General features: G+C 40.0%; 2 protein-coding genes across 2 annotated transcripts in view; both read right to left on the reverse strand.

Moving 5' to 3' along the window:
- Positions 1 to 6473, reverse strand: part of LOC116335452 (suppressor of tumorigenicity 14 protein homolog) — a 21436-nt gene extending 14963 nt beyond the window's left edge. The window contains exons 1-4 of the mRNA XM_031759146.2: positions 6200 to 6473; positions 1532 to 1679; positions 737 to 867; positions 11 to 81 (exon numbers count right to left, since the gene is read on the reverse strand). Of these exons, the coding sequence (XP_031615006.1) occupies positions 11 to 81; positions 737 to 867; positions 1532 to 1679; positions 6200 to 6241 (392 nt within the window). The 5' untranslated portion in view covers positions 6242 to 6473. The remainder of the gene's footprint in view (positions 1 to 10; positions 82 to 736; positions 868 to 1531; positions 1680 to 6199) is intronic.
- A 727-nt stretch (positions 6474 to 7200) lies between these two features.
- LOC116335434 (suppressor of tumorigenicity 14 protein homolog) overlaps positions 7201 to 21408 on the reverse strand; it is a 33660-nt gene continuing 19452 nt past the window's right edge. The window contains exons 12-20 of the mRNA XM_039604618.1: positions 21155 to 21259; positions 20394 to 20498; positions 19806 to 19910; positions 19283 to 19387; positions 16019 to 16138; positions 15757 to 15940; positions 13609 to 13880; positions 10762 to 10898; positions 7201 to 8545 (exon numbers count right to left, since the gene is read on the reverse strand). Of these exons, the coding sequence (XP_039460552.1) occupies positions 8384 to 8545; positions 10762 to 10898; positions 13609 to 13880; positions 15757 to 15940; positions 16019 to 16138; positions 19283 to 19387; positions 19806 to 19910; positions 20394 to 20498; positions 21155 to 21259 (1295 nt within the window). The 3' untranslated portion in view covers positions 7201 to 8383. The remainder of the gene's footprint in view (positions 8546 to 10761; positions 10899 to 13608; positions 13881 to 15756; positions 15941 to 16018; positions 16139 to 19282; positions 19388 to 19805; positions 19911 to 20393; positions 20499 to 21154; positions 21260 to 21408) is intronic.

The raw sequence follows: 21408 nt of genomic DNA on the forward strand, positions 1-21408 counted from the left end.
TTCACAGTACCTGAAGGCCTGAACGGATGAATGGTTGAAGTATCTGTCCAGCACTGAGTTTTTGGAGTACATCAGTTTGAGCTGAAGGAGAAAAAGGTCACATTATGGCACCTATTACCTTTATGGCCTCAACAAATAGAGAAACACATGACAGAGGAAGACACAGAGCAGAAGTGGTTAGAAATAACATCAAAGTTACAACTGAGACTCGCAGCACACAATCATGTAGTGACGCAGAGTGTGCTGTAATAGATTTTGGGGAAGTAGGTCCTATTAAAAGGCCTGAAAAGATTAGTCTCACTGGAAGTGTAGGAGTGCTATCACCTCTGCCTACTGATAGTGCTGGACGTTGGAGGGTTCCATGTTAGAAATGTGTGTTCCTAAGTTGAGGGTGTAACAGATGCTGGTGAATGAAGACAGCTGCACTCCAAGATACCAATTATACACTAACACACACACACACACACACACACACACACACACACACACACACACACACACACACACACACACACACACACACACACACACACACACACACACACACACACACACACGTGTCCGTTCCACTATACATGCATCTCTATTTCAGATTGTTCTTGTATGTCTTCTAAATATTTATTTCTATCAAAGAGCAAACCTGAAGGTCTCATGATGAATGTATTCGAATTCAAAACATGTATAAAACAACACGTATGGAAAATTCCCATGATGCTTTGGAACTGTTAGGTCTCACCTGTTTGCTGACCTGAGCAGCCAGGTTAGTGAACTCAGAACTGCGGGGATCCTCATACTGTGGCAGGAATTTCTTGTTGTTGATCTCCATGGAGCCGATATAAATTCTCTTCATTTTCACATGCTGGGGCTCTGAAGACACACAGAAATATCTTTATACACAACATTCTGATCACAACTGTATATAATTTTTATAACAATTTTATGGGTGAGTTTCCCTCGTAACTCTTTGGATGTCAGGCTTGAAGTTAGCTTGACTGACAGGTGTGCCCAGACAGAGCCTTACTGAACTGGACCTCTCTCTTTTACAGGACAAATAACACTGCTACACTCCTACTGAGAGGAAAGCTGGGGTAGGTTCTTTACTCATTAGTGAGACGTCCTGGCTTTGCCGAGGGTGTTTTTATAGTGACAAACTCTTCTTTCCAGTAAATGAAGATATTCTAAATTAGTGAGACACCATTTCCTCTCCAACTTACAGGTTATCTGCATCAAGGTGTGTATTTGAGATTTATACCAGGGAGTCAATTATTCTGAATTTGAAGCTTTAGTTTTCATAGCAGCCACAGTATCCAGAGTTGTACGCAGCGAGGACGTAACACTATTAATGAGATAATTGACCTCAGTGGGAGTAGAGTCCATGTAGCTGCTCTGTTTCAGTTAGAGTTTACACCTGCCTGATATCCTGTCTGACATCAAGCCGCACAGATATGTATTTTCAGATGCAACCCCCAGCATCAGGTTAGGAAGACTAAGCAGCTGTACAGCTAAATGTAGTTTGATAAAGTCAGCTTACGGCAAAACAGCCCGACCAGCAATGCAGTCACAGCCAGAACACCAATCACCAAGGCGACGCCTATCCCTGTCCACTTCTTGTTGCATGACTTCTTCTCCAGGTCCTTGTGATCTGGAGCCGGCAGAAATGCTTCCTCAAAGTCATTGTCCTGCATACAGAGATAGTTGGAGAAGACAAAGTTTATCAGTTTGTTCAAGACTGTACAAAATGTCAAAGTGGCCTCAACATTCTTGTTTTGTTCAAGGCCAAAGTTTGTTTTTTATCTTAGTTTTAATTAGTTTTTTTTAGCAGGTTAGTAGACAGTAGACTGTGGGCTATTTACTCGACTGCAGTATTGAATGATGTTCTCCAGTGACAGCAGCACAGCGCTCCGTCTAAATTCAACAGTGCCCCAGCTTTTTGAAGACGCTGCTGTTCAGCGTGTTTGTATTTACTACAGACTCTATATAAAAATGTAGAAGACTCACTGTGAGATTTGAAGCCTCTATCAGCAGTTTGCAGTTTTTAAGGATTAAAATGTCCATATTGGACCACAGAGTGGAGTCCTAACTTAATGGGTAAACATAGTGACCTGAGTAAGTTATTAAACTACAGGGAGTGCAGAATTATTAGGCAAATGAGTATTTTGTCCACATCATCCTCTTCATGCATGTTGTCTTATACTCCAAGCTGTATAGGCTCAAAAGCCTACTACCAATTAAGCATATTAGGTGATGTGCATCTCTGTAATGAGAAGGGGTGTGGTCTAATGACATCAACACCCTATATCAGGTGTGCATAATTATTAGGCAACTTCCTTTCCTTTGGCAAAATGGGTCAAAAGAAGGACTTGACAGGCTCAGAAAAGTCAAAAATAGTGCGATATCTTGCAGAGGGATGCAGCAGTCTTAAAATTGCAAAGCTTCTGAAGCGTGATCATCGAACAATCAAGCGTTTCATTCAAAATAATCAACAGGGTCGCAAGAAGCGTGTGGAAAAACCAAGGGGCAAAATAACTGCCCATGAACTGAGAAAAGTCAAGCGTGCAGCTGCCAAGATGCCACTTGCCACCAGTTTGGCCATATTTCAGAGCTGCAACATCACTGGAGTGCCCAAAAGCACAAGGTGTGCAATACTCAGAGACATGGCCAAGGTAAGAAAGGCTGAAAGACGACCACCACTGAACAAGACACACAAGCTGAAACGTCAAGACTGGGCCAAGAAATATCTCAAGACTGATTTTTCTAAGGTTTTATGGACTGATGAAATGAGAGTGAGTCTTGATGGGCCAGATGGATGGGCCCGTGGCTGGATTGGTAAAGGGCAGAGAGCTCCAGTCCGACTCAGGCGCCAGCAAGGTGGAGGTGGAGTACTGGTTTGGGCTGGTATCATCAAAGATGAGCTTGTGGGGCCTTTTCGGGTTGAGGATGGAGTCAAGCTCAACTCCCAGTCCTACTGCCAGTTTCTGGAAGACACCTTCTTCAAGCAGTGGTACAGGAAGAAGTCTGCATCCTTCAAGAAAACATGATTTTCATGCAGGACAATGCTCCATCACACGCGCGTCCAAGTACTCCACAGCGTGGCTGGCAAGAAAGGGTATAAAGAAGAAAAGCTAATGACATGGCCTCCTTGTTCACCTGATCTGAACCCATTGAGAACCTGTGGTCCATCATCAAATGTGAGATTTACAAGGAGGGAAAACAGTACACCTCTCTGAACAGTGTCTGGGAGGCTGTGGTTGCTGCTGCACGCAATGTTGATGGTGAACAGATCAAAACACTGACAGAATCCATGGATGGCAGGCTTTTGAGTGTCCTTGCAAAGAAAGGTGGCTATATTGGTCGCTGATTTGTTTTTGTTTTGTTTTTGAATGTCAGAAATGTATATTTGTGAATGTGGAGATGTTATATTGGTTTCACTGGTAAAATAAATAATTGAAATGGGTATATATTTGTTTTTGTTAAGTTGCCTAATAATTATGCACAGTAATAGTCACCTGCACACACAGATATCCCCTAAAATAGCTCAAACTAAAAACAAACTAAAAACTACTTCCAAAAACATTCAGCTTTGATATTAATGAGTTTTTTAGGTTCATTGAGAACATGGTTGTTGTTCAATAACAAAATTATTTCTCAAAAATACAACTTGCCTAATAATTCTGCACTCCCTATAAGAGGAGTTATAAAAACAGCTATTATGACAACTAGAAAGCTAGCCACACAGGGTAAACCAGGTTTTGTATAACAGATGCAAACATGTTTATTTCTGTTGTACAGTTGTGCCCTTTAATACAGGAGTCTGTGGCGACTGACTTAGTTTTTTGCCACTTGGTTCAACTGTGCTTCCTGTTTGCAGGTTAGTGACAGATACACAAAGGGCTCCCAGTTCACCTCATGTAAATTTGACTTTTGCTAACTTTTTCACAAGTTTTGTGTTTTTAAAGCTACAGCTTTTCAGATTACTTTTCAAAACTGTCTGTTTTGTGCAACAAACATATGTTTGATGCACATTTTCCACAAAACTACAGAAAAAGAGAAACGAGAGGCAGCACTTGCATATGTACCTCCATTTCTTTCCATCAGTCTTTAGCAAATATGCAGACATTAACTTCTTCCTCCTCTCATGTCACCGCTGATATTTTGAAAATAAAATGATCCAGAACTATTAACTAGTGCTACAACAAAGTGGAGTCAGAATATACAGTGAGCACAGCAGGCTTTAAGTACCAGGGACATCACCCCAACCTGATACTTTGGTTCAAAGTTGATGATAAATTTGTGAAAAGGTGTTGCCTTTAGTTTTTAGTTGTACTTATAACTGTAAAGGCAGCAAATGAGGACACAGTGTGTTTTTCCAATGCACTGTAAACCTGTTCAGCTGTGTCAAGCAGGGTGTTGCTGCACAGGAATGTCTCTATGACTGTTATGAAATGCCAGCGTGTTGTATCCTGGACACACCATGAGATCTCTAATACAGTGCTTTAAAGAGCTGGTTGGTGCCTCGTTATAGGGTGTGACATAAATGCTCTCCCTTCAAACAATCCAAAAAATCATTTGTCTCAAAGGCAAAATTGTGTGAAGCACAACCCTAACTAACCCCTCCTCAAACCCTGACATAATGTGCACATCTAACCACAATGTGTGATTAACATTGATCTCTTTAATAAACTAGATATTACACGCTTACATAGAAGATCCAGAATCACTGACCAAACAAACACTGTTTGTCTTCAGAAGATAGAATTGATATCAGTATAGTTTTGCGCAGCTTTTCTACCAGGTCCTTGAATGAGCTCCAGCTCTATTCTGGATTCTTGAAGCCATTTGGTAAAGACGGCCTAATGGTTTTATCGGTTCTAAGGAGTTCCATTATAATAATCATCAATAACAGGATTTGGGAAAAAACAAACAAACAAACAAACAAACTGAGACTCTACTCGAGGATAGCAGGTCTTTTATCAGTGAGATAATCATGATGACTGTGAGGACAAAAGTGGGTTAAGTGATCGTTTAAAAAGCAGATTTCCTTGACGTTGAACTTGTACGAATGGAAAATTATAAAACAAGCAACAAAACAAGAGCATCATGAAAAAAAGCTGTTTCATTTCAATTACATTCTTTTAATAATCATTAGAAATCAAAACTGGAATTTACATCAGAATTGGATACATTTCAGAGCTATAGTCCACTTAATCTTATTAAATGAACAAGGTTAAGGTCAGTATTAGTTTACTAATTAGTTACTACTTTCATGGGGAAAAACACTTTGTAAGCCTTATTTTTTTAATATTACAACTGACAAAGGGCAAGAAATAATCAATCTAGTCCAAATATTAATTACTCCACTGATGTCCACACACCTGCAGAAACACTGGTGGTGAGATAAGAGTTGTAAGGTTGCACACCCTGACGGTGCACACCCTGGACCGGGTGCCTAACAGTGGGGTTGTTTGTGCCCAGGTCACTGATCACAGTGGACCTCCAAACTGTGTCCACACATTACTTACTGACAGGTGTGGAGGAGGTGAAACCATCTACATTCTTCCAATGCCTGAGCAGTGTTTAGTCTACTTCTGGTTTCACATTAACAAACACACAAACGCAGATACAGTGAAACTATATAATGCTGCCACATTAATCAGGCACTGGAACATAACTGCTTTCTTTAGGGTGGAAATTTGAGATTTATTGCTTCAATCCATCTGCATGTCAGTTTCTCAAGTTAGATGTTTGATCAGAAAATGTTAATCAGCTCATTATTATATAAAACACCAGAAATGAGAAAAGAACAAACGCTGATGTCGTTTAAGCTCTTTGATTATTAAAACTGAACCAGGCGCCGTTCTGTCATTTAAACATCTGATCAATAAAAGGTGGACACCAAAATCCACCCTCAAAGAGTGAAAATATGCAGGTTCACTGCCAGAGGCGCGCCAGGTTTCAGTGGAGTTCAACAGAAACCAGTGCTCACATTACTCGAACAGATCGCACTTAAACCAATAAAACCCGCAGTGTGACGTGGGAACAGGTTCAGCCTGTGTTGTAAAGCTAATCCAGAAATCCTTCTGCACATTGTGCATATCAGTACGTTCATAATTCAGATATAAATCAATCATATTTATGTTTTTTAAAACCTGTTCCTGGTGTGACGTCACTGAGAGGTTACCATAACAGGTGTTGGACTTACCCGTTTGGGACTGAACTTTTGTCCTGAATCCAGCGAATCCATTGGTCCGTTTGACTTTTTCTTTTCTTTTTTTCCCCTCTTTTGTCGCTTATCGATTTTTTCTCCAACACTAAAATCGCAGCGCTGCCATGGCGGCCACAGGTGAGCAGTGGCAGGTCTCTCTCTCTCTCGCGCGCGCGCGCGCTCTCTCTTCCCAGCTGAGAACAAACGTAAACAGCGGTCTTCTTCTTATTATTATTATTTTGATTTTTGTCTTTTTCTGACAGGTTAGTTAAAGCTGCTGTAGCCTGGCCGGAGTCGGTGGTGTTTCTGGGTCGGTGTCACAGCGGGTTCTACAGCGAGAATGAGGAAACAGGGCAGGTCGGAGATCAAAGGGAGCCCAGAGAGGAGGAGACTGTGCTGCGGGTGGAGCACACACCTGTTACTTCACCTACAGACTTCCCATCAGCAGCTAAACTCATCAGCGTATGCGCCTCGTATCTGGCCTCATTGCAGTTCTGACATAATATTTTATTCTTTTTCATTTTATTCTATTCTATTGTTTTTCTTTTATGCTGCTCTTAACTAAAAACAAACCAGTTCTATCTACAGTAAGTAAAATGTGCTGCGACTATGCGTTGTAATAGGAATAAGAAACACTAGAGGTCAGTGTTTAATCAGTTCATGTCCCTGAAACTGTGACACAAATGCTCACGTCAAGACAGCATTTTTGTCCTTTTTATTTGTTCTATCGTAGCCATTGTACAATGAACACATTTGGTGTGTCTCCTGTTTTTCTACAGATCATTAAACCTGATTACTTTAAAGCTGTTAGCGGAACAGTACTGCAGCTGGTAGAGTCTGTAGTAAGCTACTTTTAAACTGCATCATAATTTTTAAAAAGAAATTCTATTATTATATTAATAACATGGGCATTTGTGGTTACTATAGGCATCCTTCATTTATCAGATATGCAGAGTGGTCCACTGTGGGGACTCCTTGTGACAAGGAAGCAGCTGAAAATATCTTCTTCAGTGATATTAAAAAAGATTTTTATTCAAAGAGTGTAAAGACATTGATAAAGAATTACATATTTCAAGTTCAGCCTACATCACCTGTGAATAACTTGGAAAACGTCAAACCAGACAACAATCAACCACTTAATCGATCAGTTTAGCAAGGTGGCAAGAGTAGATCAATAACTAATGACTAAACAATATATGAGGAGGCCATTATGAAGTCATTAAATACTCAGACGTTCTGTAATTAACATCATGAAAATTACAATCAGATCAAATACAATGCTAATGGCATAAATCATCCAGTAAAACATAAAACCCTTAATGAGTAAGAAAAGAATACATGTTTTTTTTTTTAAATATTAAATATATATTCAAAAATAATAATAAAAATACAGTGACGATATTACCCAGAGAGGTGGAGATGTTTTGAATTCAGTTAGGGTAAACACACATAAGTACCACATTTAGTTTATTTATATGAGATTAAATTGAGTAATTAGGATATATACTTCGAGCAAACTACAACTATGTTGCTGTTCTTTCACATATTTTTAAAAGATACAGTACCGCACTATGTCTGCTTCTCAGTCATACTGGTCATGCATGAATTTCTAAGTGCTCCTATGGGAGTTGCACCCTGTACAACACAATGCCCACCTGGAGCATTCATGGCTGCATAAACTATCTTTTGCCTTTAAGTCACATATGATTCATTTACATCCTCTTCTAACTCTGTTGATGCCTCAGAGGTGTAAAATCGTCACTGTACCTGTCGAGTTACTCCTTAAAGATTTTTAATACCAAAACAACGTTTTGAGCTGTTGCAACCTGATAATAAATTTGGTCCTGTTTTTTCTAGAATTTGTGCATACTGGATTATTTATAGTTTATAAAACATTTGTTTGCAATTTTTACATCTGCAAAATCAAAGGCCAGCTGAGGTGAATATATTTAAATCTTATTAGAGATCACAACTTATTTTTCTCTATGTGACAGTTATTAGTGCTGCCATTCAACTGAGCATCTTATCTTAATGTAACAGTTCAACTGTTAAAATACTGCATTTGATGCCTTGTAAATGTGCATGTCATCATTTTTGGTATTAGGGTCATAAAAAAAAAAGTTCAAAAAATGTCAACATCCGCTTCCATTTCCAGGAGGAATGTCTGTAATCCGTAAGTTTCTACACTCCAATCTTCTGTTTTATCCAGCTGCGGTATTTGGTAACCCGAGTGTAGACGCCGGGTGCGTATATGCGAGCGCAGCCTTTGCCCCAGCTCGTCACACCTGCCAGGAAAAAACGCCCGCGGGAGTTGGCGACAGACAGCGGCCCGCCGGAGTCACCCTGAAAGAGAGCAGAACATTACAATCAACTAGGCTGACTTGCTGTGAAATATCTGCGACTGAGCTGAGTCCCAAGAAGCATCATATTACAAACCTTGTTATTCTAACAATTTTGAAATCCACTGTATTCTTAATATTCTGTTTTTTGATATTGTCAATGTGTTTATACAAAATGCTATTGTATTAAATCAGTCACCCCAATGCACTTTATACTGTATTATTCAACAGATCCTACATTATTATAATATTACATTATTCAATCCAATAATCAGATGATCTCCCATGAGCACGTGACTTTTCACATCAAAATGAGGTACAGTGGTCCCTCGTTTACCGTTGTGTTCTAAAAATAACCCCCAATAGGTGAAATCCTCAAAGTAGTCAGCTCTATTTTTTACAATTATTACAGATGTTTTAAGGCTGTAAAACAGGCATAAACATTTTCACACTTTTCTCTCTTGTTTAAACACTCTCAAAGTTCAAACCTTGGTAGAAACTTAAGTCCAGTATTATAGAATAAAACCAAAGATCAAACGCTGTTTTCAGGTGCAGAACATGGGGATAGAGCAGCTGCGAGAGAATTCAATATTAATGAATCAATGGTACGGAGGTGAAGGAAGCAAGAAGAATGAGTTGAGTAGAGTTTGACTTATCTGACTGTTTTGTTTGGCTTATTGTGCCTTATAATCCAGTGTGCCTTATGGTCTGAAAAATATGGTAACTTCTACCTTCCTTTAGCATGTCCAGAAGTCCAACTTTTTGTGCAATGTTTAGCATCTTGCTCTGCCTTTTGGGTGCTACCACAGGTGCTTTGACGGTACAAAACGTTTCGTCGACATTGTTGTGTTTGTTGGGGAGAAAACCTACAAACACAGTACAGCACTTCAGAGTCACACTGCTAGTGATCGAAGATTTATGTATATTTGACCAGCTGAACACTTTCTGTACTGTACAGGAGACACGGCACGAGATTGATTGACAATGGTCTACGGCCAATCGGGACGCAGAACACAATGCGCTGTAAAAAAAAAAAAAAAAAAAAAAAAAGTATGCAAAATTGCGCACAAAAAAAAATTATAATAAAAAAAAAATCAGCAAAACAGCGAGGCCACTTAAAGTGAACCGCGTTATGGTGAGGGATCACTGTACTGAAAACAAACCATTTGTATCTGTTGTAAAATGTGCCAGGACTATGTGATGTAATATGAATAAGAAACACAAGAGGTCACTGTTTAATCAGTTCATTCCCTTTATACATGTCATGTCCCTGATACTGTGACACAAAAGTTCACATGAAGAAAGGATTCAAGAAAGCATAGCTATCCTTTAACAATGAACACATCTGGTCTGTCTCCTGTTTTTCTCCTGAGGATTAAACCTGCTAGCAGAACAGTACTGCAGCTGGTAGTGTCTATAATAAGCTACTGCTGACATAAACCGCATCACAATTAAAAAACAAAAAACTTCTGTTATGTAAAATTAAATAAATAAATAACAATAGTTGCTGTTAAAGGTAAATTAATTTATTATGTTTCATATACATAAATTGGTTGCTTCTACTGTGTAAGTTTCCCTTAAGTTGTGAAGTCTGGTGCCGAAAACCTTTATACCGTTAATTAGTAAGTACCTTTGCAGACCGGTCTTAAAAATAATCAGAAGTTATTGTGAGCTGCATAACTCACCCAGTGGATTTTTTTAAGGTTTAAAGTTTTAGGCACCCCTTAACCCGCTTAACAGCACAGGCAGCTTCACTAGGCTCTACATCATCAAATGGACTCATCTGTGATCATATAGCTGTGTGGTACCACACTCCCAATACATTTTACTTCTGCTATATTATTTTTAACCTGTTTAGCACTAACTAGCATGTAGCTATGTGGAGCCTTGTGGATTTAGCTTGCTAACCAAGCTAGCACTACCTACTGTCTTCATGCACTTCACACACTCTTCCAAACATGGTCACTTTTGGCTCCAGAAAATCACGTATTTGAGAGCTATAAAGCTAACACTGAGGCTTTAAAATGAGTACCTCACAAACCAATAGGTGGCAGTGAAGTGGCTGTATGCATCTTTTATATACAGTCTATAGGTTCCTCTTTGCACTAAGCACCCTTGTTTAGTAAATTCATCAAACAAATGCAGCTGTAAAAACCAAAACAGCAGCAAAGTACTTCACCTTTCCTCTCACTATTACAAGTGTGTGTGAATGATCTGTACCTTACAGGTGTCCACGCCTCCTGAAAGGACTCCAGCACACAGCATGTTACCTGTGACCCTGTAATTCAGTAGAATATTACACAGCCAGCTGTTGATGATCTTAACTTCCGCCTTCTGGAGGATGGCCGTCGCAGCATCTGACAGACAACAAAGTCGTGTTCTATAAAGCTTGTTGATGAATGACAAAGCAATTCACTACTGTTTGATCCTGTTTATGCTGGTTTAAAGGCAGCACATAAATCCCCATTTTAAAGTGAGGTTTATAATCAATCGTAGCTTCTAACAAGTTGCTAAAACCTTGAACTCATTTGGTCACCCTCTATTTTTTACTTAAGTCATGAAAACCTTGCTTCCAGTGGTACACACTTTTGAGTAAGAAATAAAGGCTGGGCAAACACATTTTATAGGCAGCTGTAAAACAAATATGACGTCAACACAAGCTCAAGTTGTGGATTATAGCTAGAATAATTACTCTTCTGACCCTCTCTGTTGCTAGGTCAGCTTTTTTTGGCATGCTGGATTGCTCCTGAGGTGGATTCCTCAAGTGATAGATGACAAGCCTTCCAACCTGGACTGATTTTCCCTTCTTTTCCACTTAATGATCAGCTGCACCTTGTGGTATTGTAGGCCTGTATCACCCACACTTTCACACACAGTTGGTTATACATAAGACCACTGACTGACATTTTCTCAGTTCCAATTTTTGGACTATACCCCTTGGACAAGTTTTATTTGGGACTGTCAATAATAAGCTGCTGTGTAAAATATTCTTCACATTTGAAAGGTGTGTGAGATCTTCCTTTGAATGGACACTGAATTTGAGAAATTTGTTTTCTATAACAGTTTAGGATTCAGGTTACCAGGGTGCACCCAACATTGAGAACTGAGAGCTAAGACTTGGTCAAGTCTTTATATTAGTAGTTTTATGTGCTTTTACCTTTATTTTATTTTATTTTTATTTATTTCTTTAGTGAAGGTTACAAATGATCTTCTTATGGCCTCTGACAGTGGACTCATCTCTGTGCTTGTCCTGCTAGACCTCAGTGCTGCATTCGATAATTTCAACCATAATATTCTGTTAGAGCGATTAGAACATGCTGTAAGTATTACAGGTACTGCACTGCAGTGGTTTGTATCATATCTATCTAATAAACTCTAATTTGTTCATGTAAATGGAGAGTCCTCTTCACACGCTGAGTTTAATTATGATGTTCCACAGGGTTCAGTGCTAGGACCAATTCTATTTACAAGCTTCCCTTTGGTAATATCAGAAGACATAACATACATTTTCACTGCTATGCAGATGACACGCAGCTCTATCTATCCATGAAGCCAGGTAACCCACACCAATTAGTTAAACTGCAGGAATGTCTTAAAGACATAAAGACCTGGATGGCCGCTAACTTTCTGCTTCTTAATTCAGATCAAACTGAGGTTATTGTACTCGGCCCTGAAAATCTTAGAAATATGGTATCTAAGCAGATTCTTACTCTGGATGGCATTACCTTGGCCTCCAGTAACACTGTGAGGAACCTTGGAGTCATTTTTGACCAGGACATGTCCTTCAATGCACATATTAAACAAATATGTAAGACTGCTTTCTTCCATTTGCGCAACATCTCTAAAGTTAGAAATATCCTGTCTCAGAGTGACGCTGAAAAACTAGTTCATGCATTTATTACTTCCAGGCTGGACTACTGTAATTCATTATTATCAGGATGTCCTAAAAACTCCCTGAAAAGCCTTCAGCTGATCCAAGATGCTGCAGCAAGAGTACTGACAGGGACTAGAAAGAGAGAACATATTTCTCCTGTTTTGGCTTCCCTTCATTGGCTTCCTGTTAAATCCAGAATTGAATTCAAAATCCTGCTCCTCACATACAAGGTCTTAAATAATCAGGCCCCATCTTATCTTAATGACCTTGTAGTACCATATCACCCTATTAGAGCACTTCGCTCTCACACTGCAGGCTTACTTGTTGTTCCTAGAGTATTTAAAAGTAGAATGGGAGGCAGAGCCTTCAGTTTTCAGGCCCCTCTTCTGTGGAACCAACTTCCAGTTTGGATTCGGGAGACAGACACTATCTCTACTTTCAAGATTAGGCTTAAAACTTTCCTTTTGCTAAAGCATATAGTTAGGGCTGGACCAGGTGACCCTGAATCCTCCCTTAGTTATGCTGCAATAGACGTGAGGCTGCCGGGGATTCCCATGATGCATTGAGTTTTTCCTTTCCAGTCACCTTTCTCACTCACTATGTGTTAATAGACCTCTCTGCATCGAATCATATCTGTTATTAATCTCTGTCTCTCTTCCACAGCATGTCTTTATCCTGTCTTCCTTCTTTCACCCCAACCGGTCGCAGCAGATGGCCCCGCCCCTCCCTGAGCCTGGTTCTGCCGGAGGTTTCTTCCCGTTAAAAGGGAGTTTTTCCTTCCCACTGTCGCCAAAGTGCTTGCTCATAGGGGGTCATATGATTGTTGGTTTTTTCTCTGTATGTATTATTGTAGGGTCTACCTTACAATATAAAGCACCTTGAGGCGACTTTTGTTGTGATTTGGCGCTGTATAAATAAAATTGAATTGAATGTTTTTCCACACTTGTGTAAAGCGCCTTATACCTGTGGTTGTCAAATCTTATGGTTCACTACAGGCAGCTGGTTCTTTTCAGTCACATTCCTGTCTCTGTCTCACTTAAACACATCCCTGTGCTCCTATAGTCGAACCTATTGGCCCATTAATATAATCTATTCAGTAATTCCCCTTACTGTGTTACATTGTCATCACCTTCCAGTGTAAAAAGATATTAACTTTGATACAGTGTTTCAGTACTTCTTTATTATCATCTCACCTCCCTGCAGGGTAGTCCCCCAGCCGGTGATCCAAGCCTCTTGGCCTGATGGGAAGTAGTACGTGGAGGAAGGCAGGCAGATGGGTCTGATGTGCTGGGTTAGACTGACTCTGGTGTCCAGCTCCATCAACGCAATGTCACTGTCTTCAGTGTAGCTGTTGTAGTACCTGTGAGCGATGATCTGCTTCACACCCCTCTTTACTGTCCACTCATTGGTCTGGTTCTGCACTTGCAATCCCAGGAAAGCCTCCCATTTGTCGGCCTGAGACAGCCTGCACCATGAAAACAGTCAGGGCTATAAACAAATGCTTTAATTGTAATTGTAATGCAATTACATTTAAAACGAAGATGGTTCAAAAATATTAAACAAGGATCAATGGTGAGAAAAGACATGCAGTATTTAATAATGACACAGTAAACTATCTTTTTCCTTCATTAAGTCACATTTGTTTGATTTAAATTCTCTTGTAATTTTGTTGATGCCTCGGATTTCTAAAATTGTCACTGTATCTATTTAGTAAATTCTTAGTTCCATCCATCCATTCAATATTTCAGACTGCAAATCCTTTTCAGGGTCGCTGGGTAAAAAGTGAATGTAATGTGGTTTTAGCCCCATCCCAGCTGTCATAGGGCGAGTGATGGCGGGCCTTGTTTAGTATTGCACACCCTGGACAGGTCGCCAGTCTGTCGCAGGGACCAACACACAGGGACAGACAACCATTCGCACTCACATTCACTTGCACATTTACACCTAGTGGCAATTTGGATTATCCAATTAACCTATCCCCACAAATTCTTAGTTTTTAATACTAAAACAATGTTTGGAGCTGTTGCAGCCTCATAGTAAACTGACCTAAAGCCAATGATGCTGCTTTGCTTTTTCCAGTCGGTTTTTAAACAGTTTTTCAAGAAAAATTGAGGTTTAGTTTTTATAACTTTGCTTTTTTTTTTGAAGCATGTAAATATAATAATAACCACTGCAGCCAAAAAGAGTGCCTGACGAGCCCAGTTGTAAGTAAGCTATTAAGACTAAACGACTTTTCCTGTTACGCTGTGTTCGTGTTTTCCTCTGAAACAATAAGTTCCATCCATGGAGCAGCCTTTCAGCGCCTCTCTCTGTCCCAGCTCATAGGGCGAGAGGCGCTAGCAAAGTTGACCCAGACAGTAAACATTCACTTGCACAGTTTTACACCTAGTGGCAATTTGGATTACCAATTAGCCCCCACACGGAACCCAATGTTTGGAGCTGTTGCAGTATTAGCCAGAGGTCCCTTTACTACAGTTCAGAGCAGTCGACGCGGCCGAGGTAACAAAAGAGTACAAACAAAAAGAAAACAATTTTCACTAGCAGTCAAAAATGAATGTGTACACTTATGTCTGCATCTTTGTTAAATACAAACTGTTTTATTTATATAACACCAAATCACAACAACAGTTGCTTCAGAGCACCATGTTGTGAGGTAAAGACCCTATAATAATCAAGAAAAAATCCCAAACAGTAAGACAACTCAGTATCATTTGATGACAATGGTAAGGAAAAACTCCATTTTAACAGGAAGAAACCTCAGGCAGAAACAGGCTCAGGGAGGGGCGGGGCCACTTTTAAATACTCTAGGAAAAACGCGTAAGCCTGCAGTCTGTGAACGAAATGCTCTATTGCAGTGATATGATACTATGGGCATTAGATGGGGTCTCATTATTCAAGGTCTTTTATGTAATGCGAAGGATTTTAAATTTAACAAGGATCCAATGAGTGAGAAATATGCTCTCTCTTTTCTGGTCCTTGTCAGTACTCTCGTTGCTGCATTTTGGATCAACTGAAGTTTTTTCAAAGTGGGGCATTTATGTCCAGCACATCCCACAGATGCTAGATCGTTAATCCCACTGTTCCTTCCTTGGACCATTATAGGTATGTGGCGAGTTTCCTGCTGCAGGTGCAATGGACGCATCTGCGTGGCATCTACAAACCACGCCCCGCCACAAGGTACATAGTGACCACTGCAGACTGGGAACTACAGGAGAGACAGTTTTGGAGATGCTCTGACGCAGTCACCTAGCCATCACAATTTGGCCCTTGATAAATTTGCTCAAATCCTTACACTTTACAACATTTGCAGCAATATTTATCACTTAAAATAGAGCTCCTACTTGTAAACAGCAGTGTCTCGGACGCAGTGGGCAGCAGTCAGCAGCCAGCGGTCACTCAGCACAGAGGCTCCACACATGTGTCCTAGCCCCTTGAAGTGGAGGCTGACCTGCCAGGGCCACTCACCCACATTAGCTCCCTGACCTCCCACAATACGAGTGCTACTGTACAAACTCGTACCGCAATCTGAAAGCAAACACAGATCTTAATACACTAGAAAAGTCACACTGCAACCATCTGTGGGTGAGTGTGTGGTAAACATACCACAGTTAGCCTCGTCAGAGCCGTCCTCACAGTCCTGCACTCCATCACACTCTGGGTTCAGTTTACTGATGCAGAGTCCATTACTGCAGTGGAAGGTGAACGCTGAGCACACCACTGAAGCTAAATGACAGAAGACACACATGACATTAGTCTCTAAGAAAATTCTAATACAAAGGAATCTTTTAGGTCAAAATATCAATTAAAATGTTTTTTTCATGAAATCCATTTTTAATTTTTAGTATCTCCAAATCAATGAATGTAAATGTCTGCGTGAATGGGTGGATGACTGGTTGTGTAAAGCGCTTTGGGGTCCTTAGGGACTAGCAAAGCGCCATACAAATACAGGCCTTTTACCATTTACCATTTATATTAGCTTTAGTTTTGTCATTCTTCACATTCATCACACCAGTGTTTCCCAACTACTGCTCTGGTGTTATCTATTTAAAATTATTTAATTTTAATTAATTGGCCCAAAAAATACAATTTAATGATTACAGCAAATAATAAAATCATTGTTGGGCATCTGTACTTTCAATGCAGTGACTGGTAGAGTAATTACTCTTTCATGTCAGTAGGTGGCAGTGGGTAGCGAAAAGTGAGCTTGCTAAGTTAAGACAAGAGAATTAGTGATGCATGCAGTACGTGGCAGTTGCAAGACATACAACAAAGATGAATAAATATTTGAAAGGAAAAATTGCAGACTCCAAACTGAGCCTTGGACAACATTCTAGTCCAGAAGAGCCGAGTATGAGTGGTGGTCAAAAGAAAGCAAAAAACGGTGAGCTCGAGGAAATACAGCGAAAGTTATCTTTTGTTTGGATTCACTTTGACTGGAGATCCGACTGCACCAACTGTGTTATGTTTGTGTGGGGAAAAGCTCTCAAACGGTGCCATGGTCCTAAGCAAGGTTAAACACCATCTGCACACAAAGCATCACTCACTTCAAAACAAGAACGCAGACTATTTTGTTTGCCTGCGTGAACATGCTGAGAAACAGGTAACTTTAATGAGAAAAAACACAAAGGTGTCTGAAAGAGCTCTCAAAGCTCTCAGATAGCACTTTTATTATCTGAGAGATCTCAGATAACACAAGTGCCAGACTTTCGATGACATGTCTGCAGACAATGAAAGTGTGGTTTTGGAGAAGATACGCATCGGTGGGAAGTTTACTGTGCAACTCGATGAGTCTACGCCAATGTGCGTTTTGTGGATGGAGAGTCCATCAGAGAAAACTTTCTATTTTGCAAGCCACTGCCAGAAAAAGCAACAAGAAAGGAAACACAACTGCACGAGTGTCTGCACTAATGAACCAGCAGTCATGGTCGGGCACACCAAAGGTTTCGTTAGCAGAGTGACATCGATACACCCAGATGTTATTGTTACGTACTGTTTTCTGCACCGCGAGGCGCTTGTTGCCAAGACTTTACCAGCAAACCTGTTGGATGATGTCGTGCACATGGTAAACTGCGTCAAGACAAGATCCCTGAAAAGCCGCATATTTGCACCTCTATGTGAGGAAATGGGAGCGGAGCATGAAGCCTTATTGCTCCACACGGAGGTCCGATGGTTGTCAGGCGGCAAAGTACTGGCCCGTGTGTATGAGCTGCGAGAAGAGCAAACTGTTTTTGACTGATGAGAGGTACAATGATGCAAAGCTGCTTGCAAGTGATGAGTGGCGTGCAAGGCTGGCTCACATGGCAGATATATTTCAGCATTTAAATGAACTGAACACACGAATGCAAGGCTGAAATGACACTGCTCACAAGCACAGATAAAATAAATGGATTCAATTTAAAGGTGCACCTCTGGAACAACATCTGGAATATGGCAACCTTGGCATGTTCCTACTCACTCAGAAATGACAAGGCGATATCAAAACTGCCACACTGTATGAAATAATAGGTAAACACCTGAAAAAGCCTGAGGAAAAGTTGTCCATTTATTTCCCCTCAGTCTCCACTGAATGCTTTGTAAGGGACCCATATCAGCAGCAGTTTTTGGAAAGGATATGACTTTGCAGGAGCAGGTAGAACTAACTGAACTGAGACAAGACTGTGGTTTAAAGCTCAACTTTGCTGATCTATCTTTGGGCAGTTTTTGGTTGACTGCTGCCAAGGAGTTCCCCATTCTGACAAACAGAGCTATTTTGACATTGCTCCAATTTTTCACAACATATCTATGTGAGCTACGCTTTACGAGCATGACAGCTGTAAAAACTAATAACAGAGCATGATTAAGAGCTGTTGAGGATGAGCTTCATGTTTGCCTTTCTTCAGTTCCTGCCAGAGTGTCATCTTTGTGTTCTTTTAAACAGGCCCAGGTTTCACACTGAGCGATTTCATCGCTGTTGTCACCACAATCGTCCCAGCCATTACACTTGCCATTATATGTACTGTATTAGGCTAGAATGTGTCATTTTGGAACAGGTTTGGTTGGTGGTGAGCCGTGGGATATTTTTAATCTATAAAATGTGCCGTGACTCACAAAAGGTTGAGAAACACTGCATCAGACACCCGTCTTTTCCATGACAGATGCAGATCCTATTTTTGCATGAATATTGCCCATTTTCCAACAAAGCAAAAGAAAAACTATTTGAAAAGTGTTTTTTTCTATCAGACCTTTGATCCAAAGCTCCTTTGAAACAGCCTATTTCATTACAATGCCACAGCTTAGGCTGGTCTCATTTCCAGAAAGCTCTGAGTACATGTGGAAGTTAATAAATCACAACAAAAATTTCTGGCACAACTTCACCTGCTTCCAAGGTGTGGAGAGGATGAAAAAAAAATCACAATGCAGGGACTCCAGCAACACTTAAAGGGAAGAGGAACAAATTTATTGACTGACCAACGCGTTTCAGCTTTTAAGACAGGTGGAAATTATGTCTCCTCCCCCCCGTCTTCATCATTAATGATCTAGTCCAGTATTTACTTTGCGTGACTTAATCAATTAACCAATACCAACCTGTTATATGTCAACTGGTTTATCTATGAAGATATGATTGGTTAATTTTATTTTATTTTTCTGTTTCCTGCCTTTTATTTAAGCAAACTTCTACTATGTGTTACTTTGACCCTGATGAAGGCCAGAAGCCAAAACGTGTTGGTCAGTCAATAAAGTTGTTCCTCTTCCCTTTAACTGTTGCTGGAGTCCCCGCATTGCATACATGTGGAAGTTAAAGTGAAACCAGTCATTTCTTGCACTAAATATCAGGGCTAACTTTAACCCTTTTTAAACGTTAGACAAAGAGATGTTTGATGAACTCACTGCAGTTGATTTCATCACTGTTGTCACCACAATCGTTCCAGCTATCACATTGAGAAGTATTGCTGATGCACCTGTTATTGTTGCACTGAAATTTTCCAGGACAAGCTGATAAGACAAACACAAAATCAGTTCATGTATTTACCTGGTTCAGAAAATGTGTTAGTCTTACAAGTAATCTTTTTTTTAAAAATTATCTTATGATCATTTGGGTTGAAGTCAGTATTCATCAGTGACATGTAGATCACGTCGATCAAGTAAATCAAGTTTTTGTTTTCTGTTCTCATGCTGACCTCCCATAAGGAGCCCAGTATGAGTAGGTCTCTTTTTTCCCTCCTCCACTTGCCCTTCGTATTGTGCATTTTATTGTTTTTTCCAAATTACCATCTGTCTCCAATCTGTCTTCCCATGTCATGTCTTTGCTATGTGTGTGTGTGTGTGTGTGTGTGTGTGTGTGTGTGTGTGTGTAACAAATAAAAAGCTTGATTGATTAAACTTCACAAAAAGAGATGTTTGATGGACTCACTGCAGTTGATTTCATCACTGTTGTCACCACAATCGTCCCAGCCATCACACTGAGAAGTATTGCTGATGCACCTGCTATTGTTGCACTGGAACATTCCTGTACAAGCTGAAAAAACAAACAAAAAATCAGTTTATCTATTTATCTGGTTCAGAAAATGCCTTCGTCTTTTGTGTAATCACTTATTTAAAAAAGAAAAAAAAATCATCTTAGTGATCGTTTGGGTTAAAGTCGTTACTCATCAGTGAAACCCTGGTTGACACGTAGAATGAGTTCAACTAAGTGTTGATTATGTTGTTTGTTGCTTTTGATGGTGACCATTATGGTTTACATATATATTTATCTCAATAAGCACAAATCAGAATAGTTTCAATTTCTGCTGGTCTTGATACAGTTTTTTTTATCTGTGTTGTCGCCATAGAGATCGAACCCACGACACAGGCATTATTTTGGTTTATATGGACCTTTTTTATATTGTATCTTAGAAGTGACTGCCAGTTCTTCTTAAACAATTTCTAGTTGAGATTTAATCCACATTTGCTGCTAAACCTTCTTTTAGACTTCACAAAAAGAGATGTTTGATGGACTCACTGCAGTTGATTTCATCGCTGTTGTCACCACAATCGTCCCAGCCATCACACTGAGAAGTATTGCTGATGCACCTGCTATTGTTGCACTGGAACATTCCTGTACAAGCTGAAAAGACAAACAAAAAATCGGTTTCTCTATTTACCTGGTTCAGAAAATCCGTTGTGGGCGAAGGTTGCCGGTTCGATCACCGGGCTCTCTGTCCTGGTCGTTGTGTCCTTGGGCAAGACACTTTAGCCTACCGCCTACTGGTGTTGGCCAGAGGGGCCGATGGCGCGATATGGCAGCCTTGCCTCTGTCAGTCTGCCCCAGGCCAGCTGTGGCTACAACTGTAGCTGCCTCCACCAGTGTGTGAATGTGAGAGTGAATGAATAGTCGAATTGTAAAGCGCTTTGAGGGCCCCGAAAAGCGCTATATAAATGCAATCCATCATTATTATTATTATTATTATTATTATTATTATTATTATTACTCCTTCATGTAAACATTCATTTTTCATTTCTTTCATTTCACATTTCATTTTAAAAAGAAAAAAAAAATCATCTTAGCAATCATTTGGGTTGAAGTCAGTACACAGTGGAACCCTGGTTGACACAGAACAAATCAAACTTAGTGGTTAAACTTAGTAGTCATTATGTTGTTTGTTGCGTTTGATGGTGACCGTAGATGCATATTTATCTCAGTAAAAAACAAATCCACATTTGGTGCTAAACCTTCTTTAATTCTTATTAGATGTTAGATAAAGAGACGTTTGATGGACTCACTGCAGTTGCTTTCATCACTGTTGTCACCACAATCGTCCCAGCCGTCACACTGAGAAGTCTTGCTGACGCACTTGTTGTTGTTGCACTGGAATCTTCCCGGGCAAGCTGATAACACAAACACAAAATCGGTTGATCTATTTACCTGTTTCAGAAAATGTGTTAGTTTTACAGATAATCATTAATTAAAAAAAAAAAAAATAAGAAGAAAAAAAAATGTTCTTAGCGATCAGTTGGTTTGAAGTCAGTACACAGTG

This window comes from Oreochromis aureus, linkage group 20 (genome assembly GCF_013358895.1).
Source record: "Oreochromis aureus strain Israel breed Guangdong linkage group 20, ZZ_aureus, whole genome shotgun sequence".
Classification (NCBI taxonomy): domain Eukaryota; kingdom Metazoa; phylum Chordata; class Actinopteri; order Cichliformes; family Cichlidae; genus Oreochromis; species Oreochromis aureus.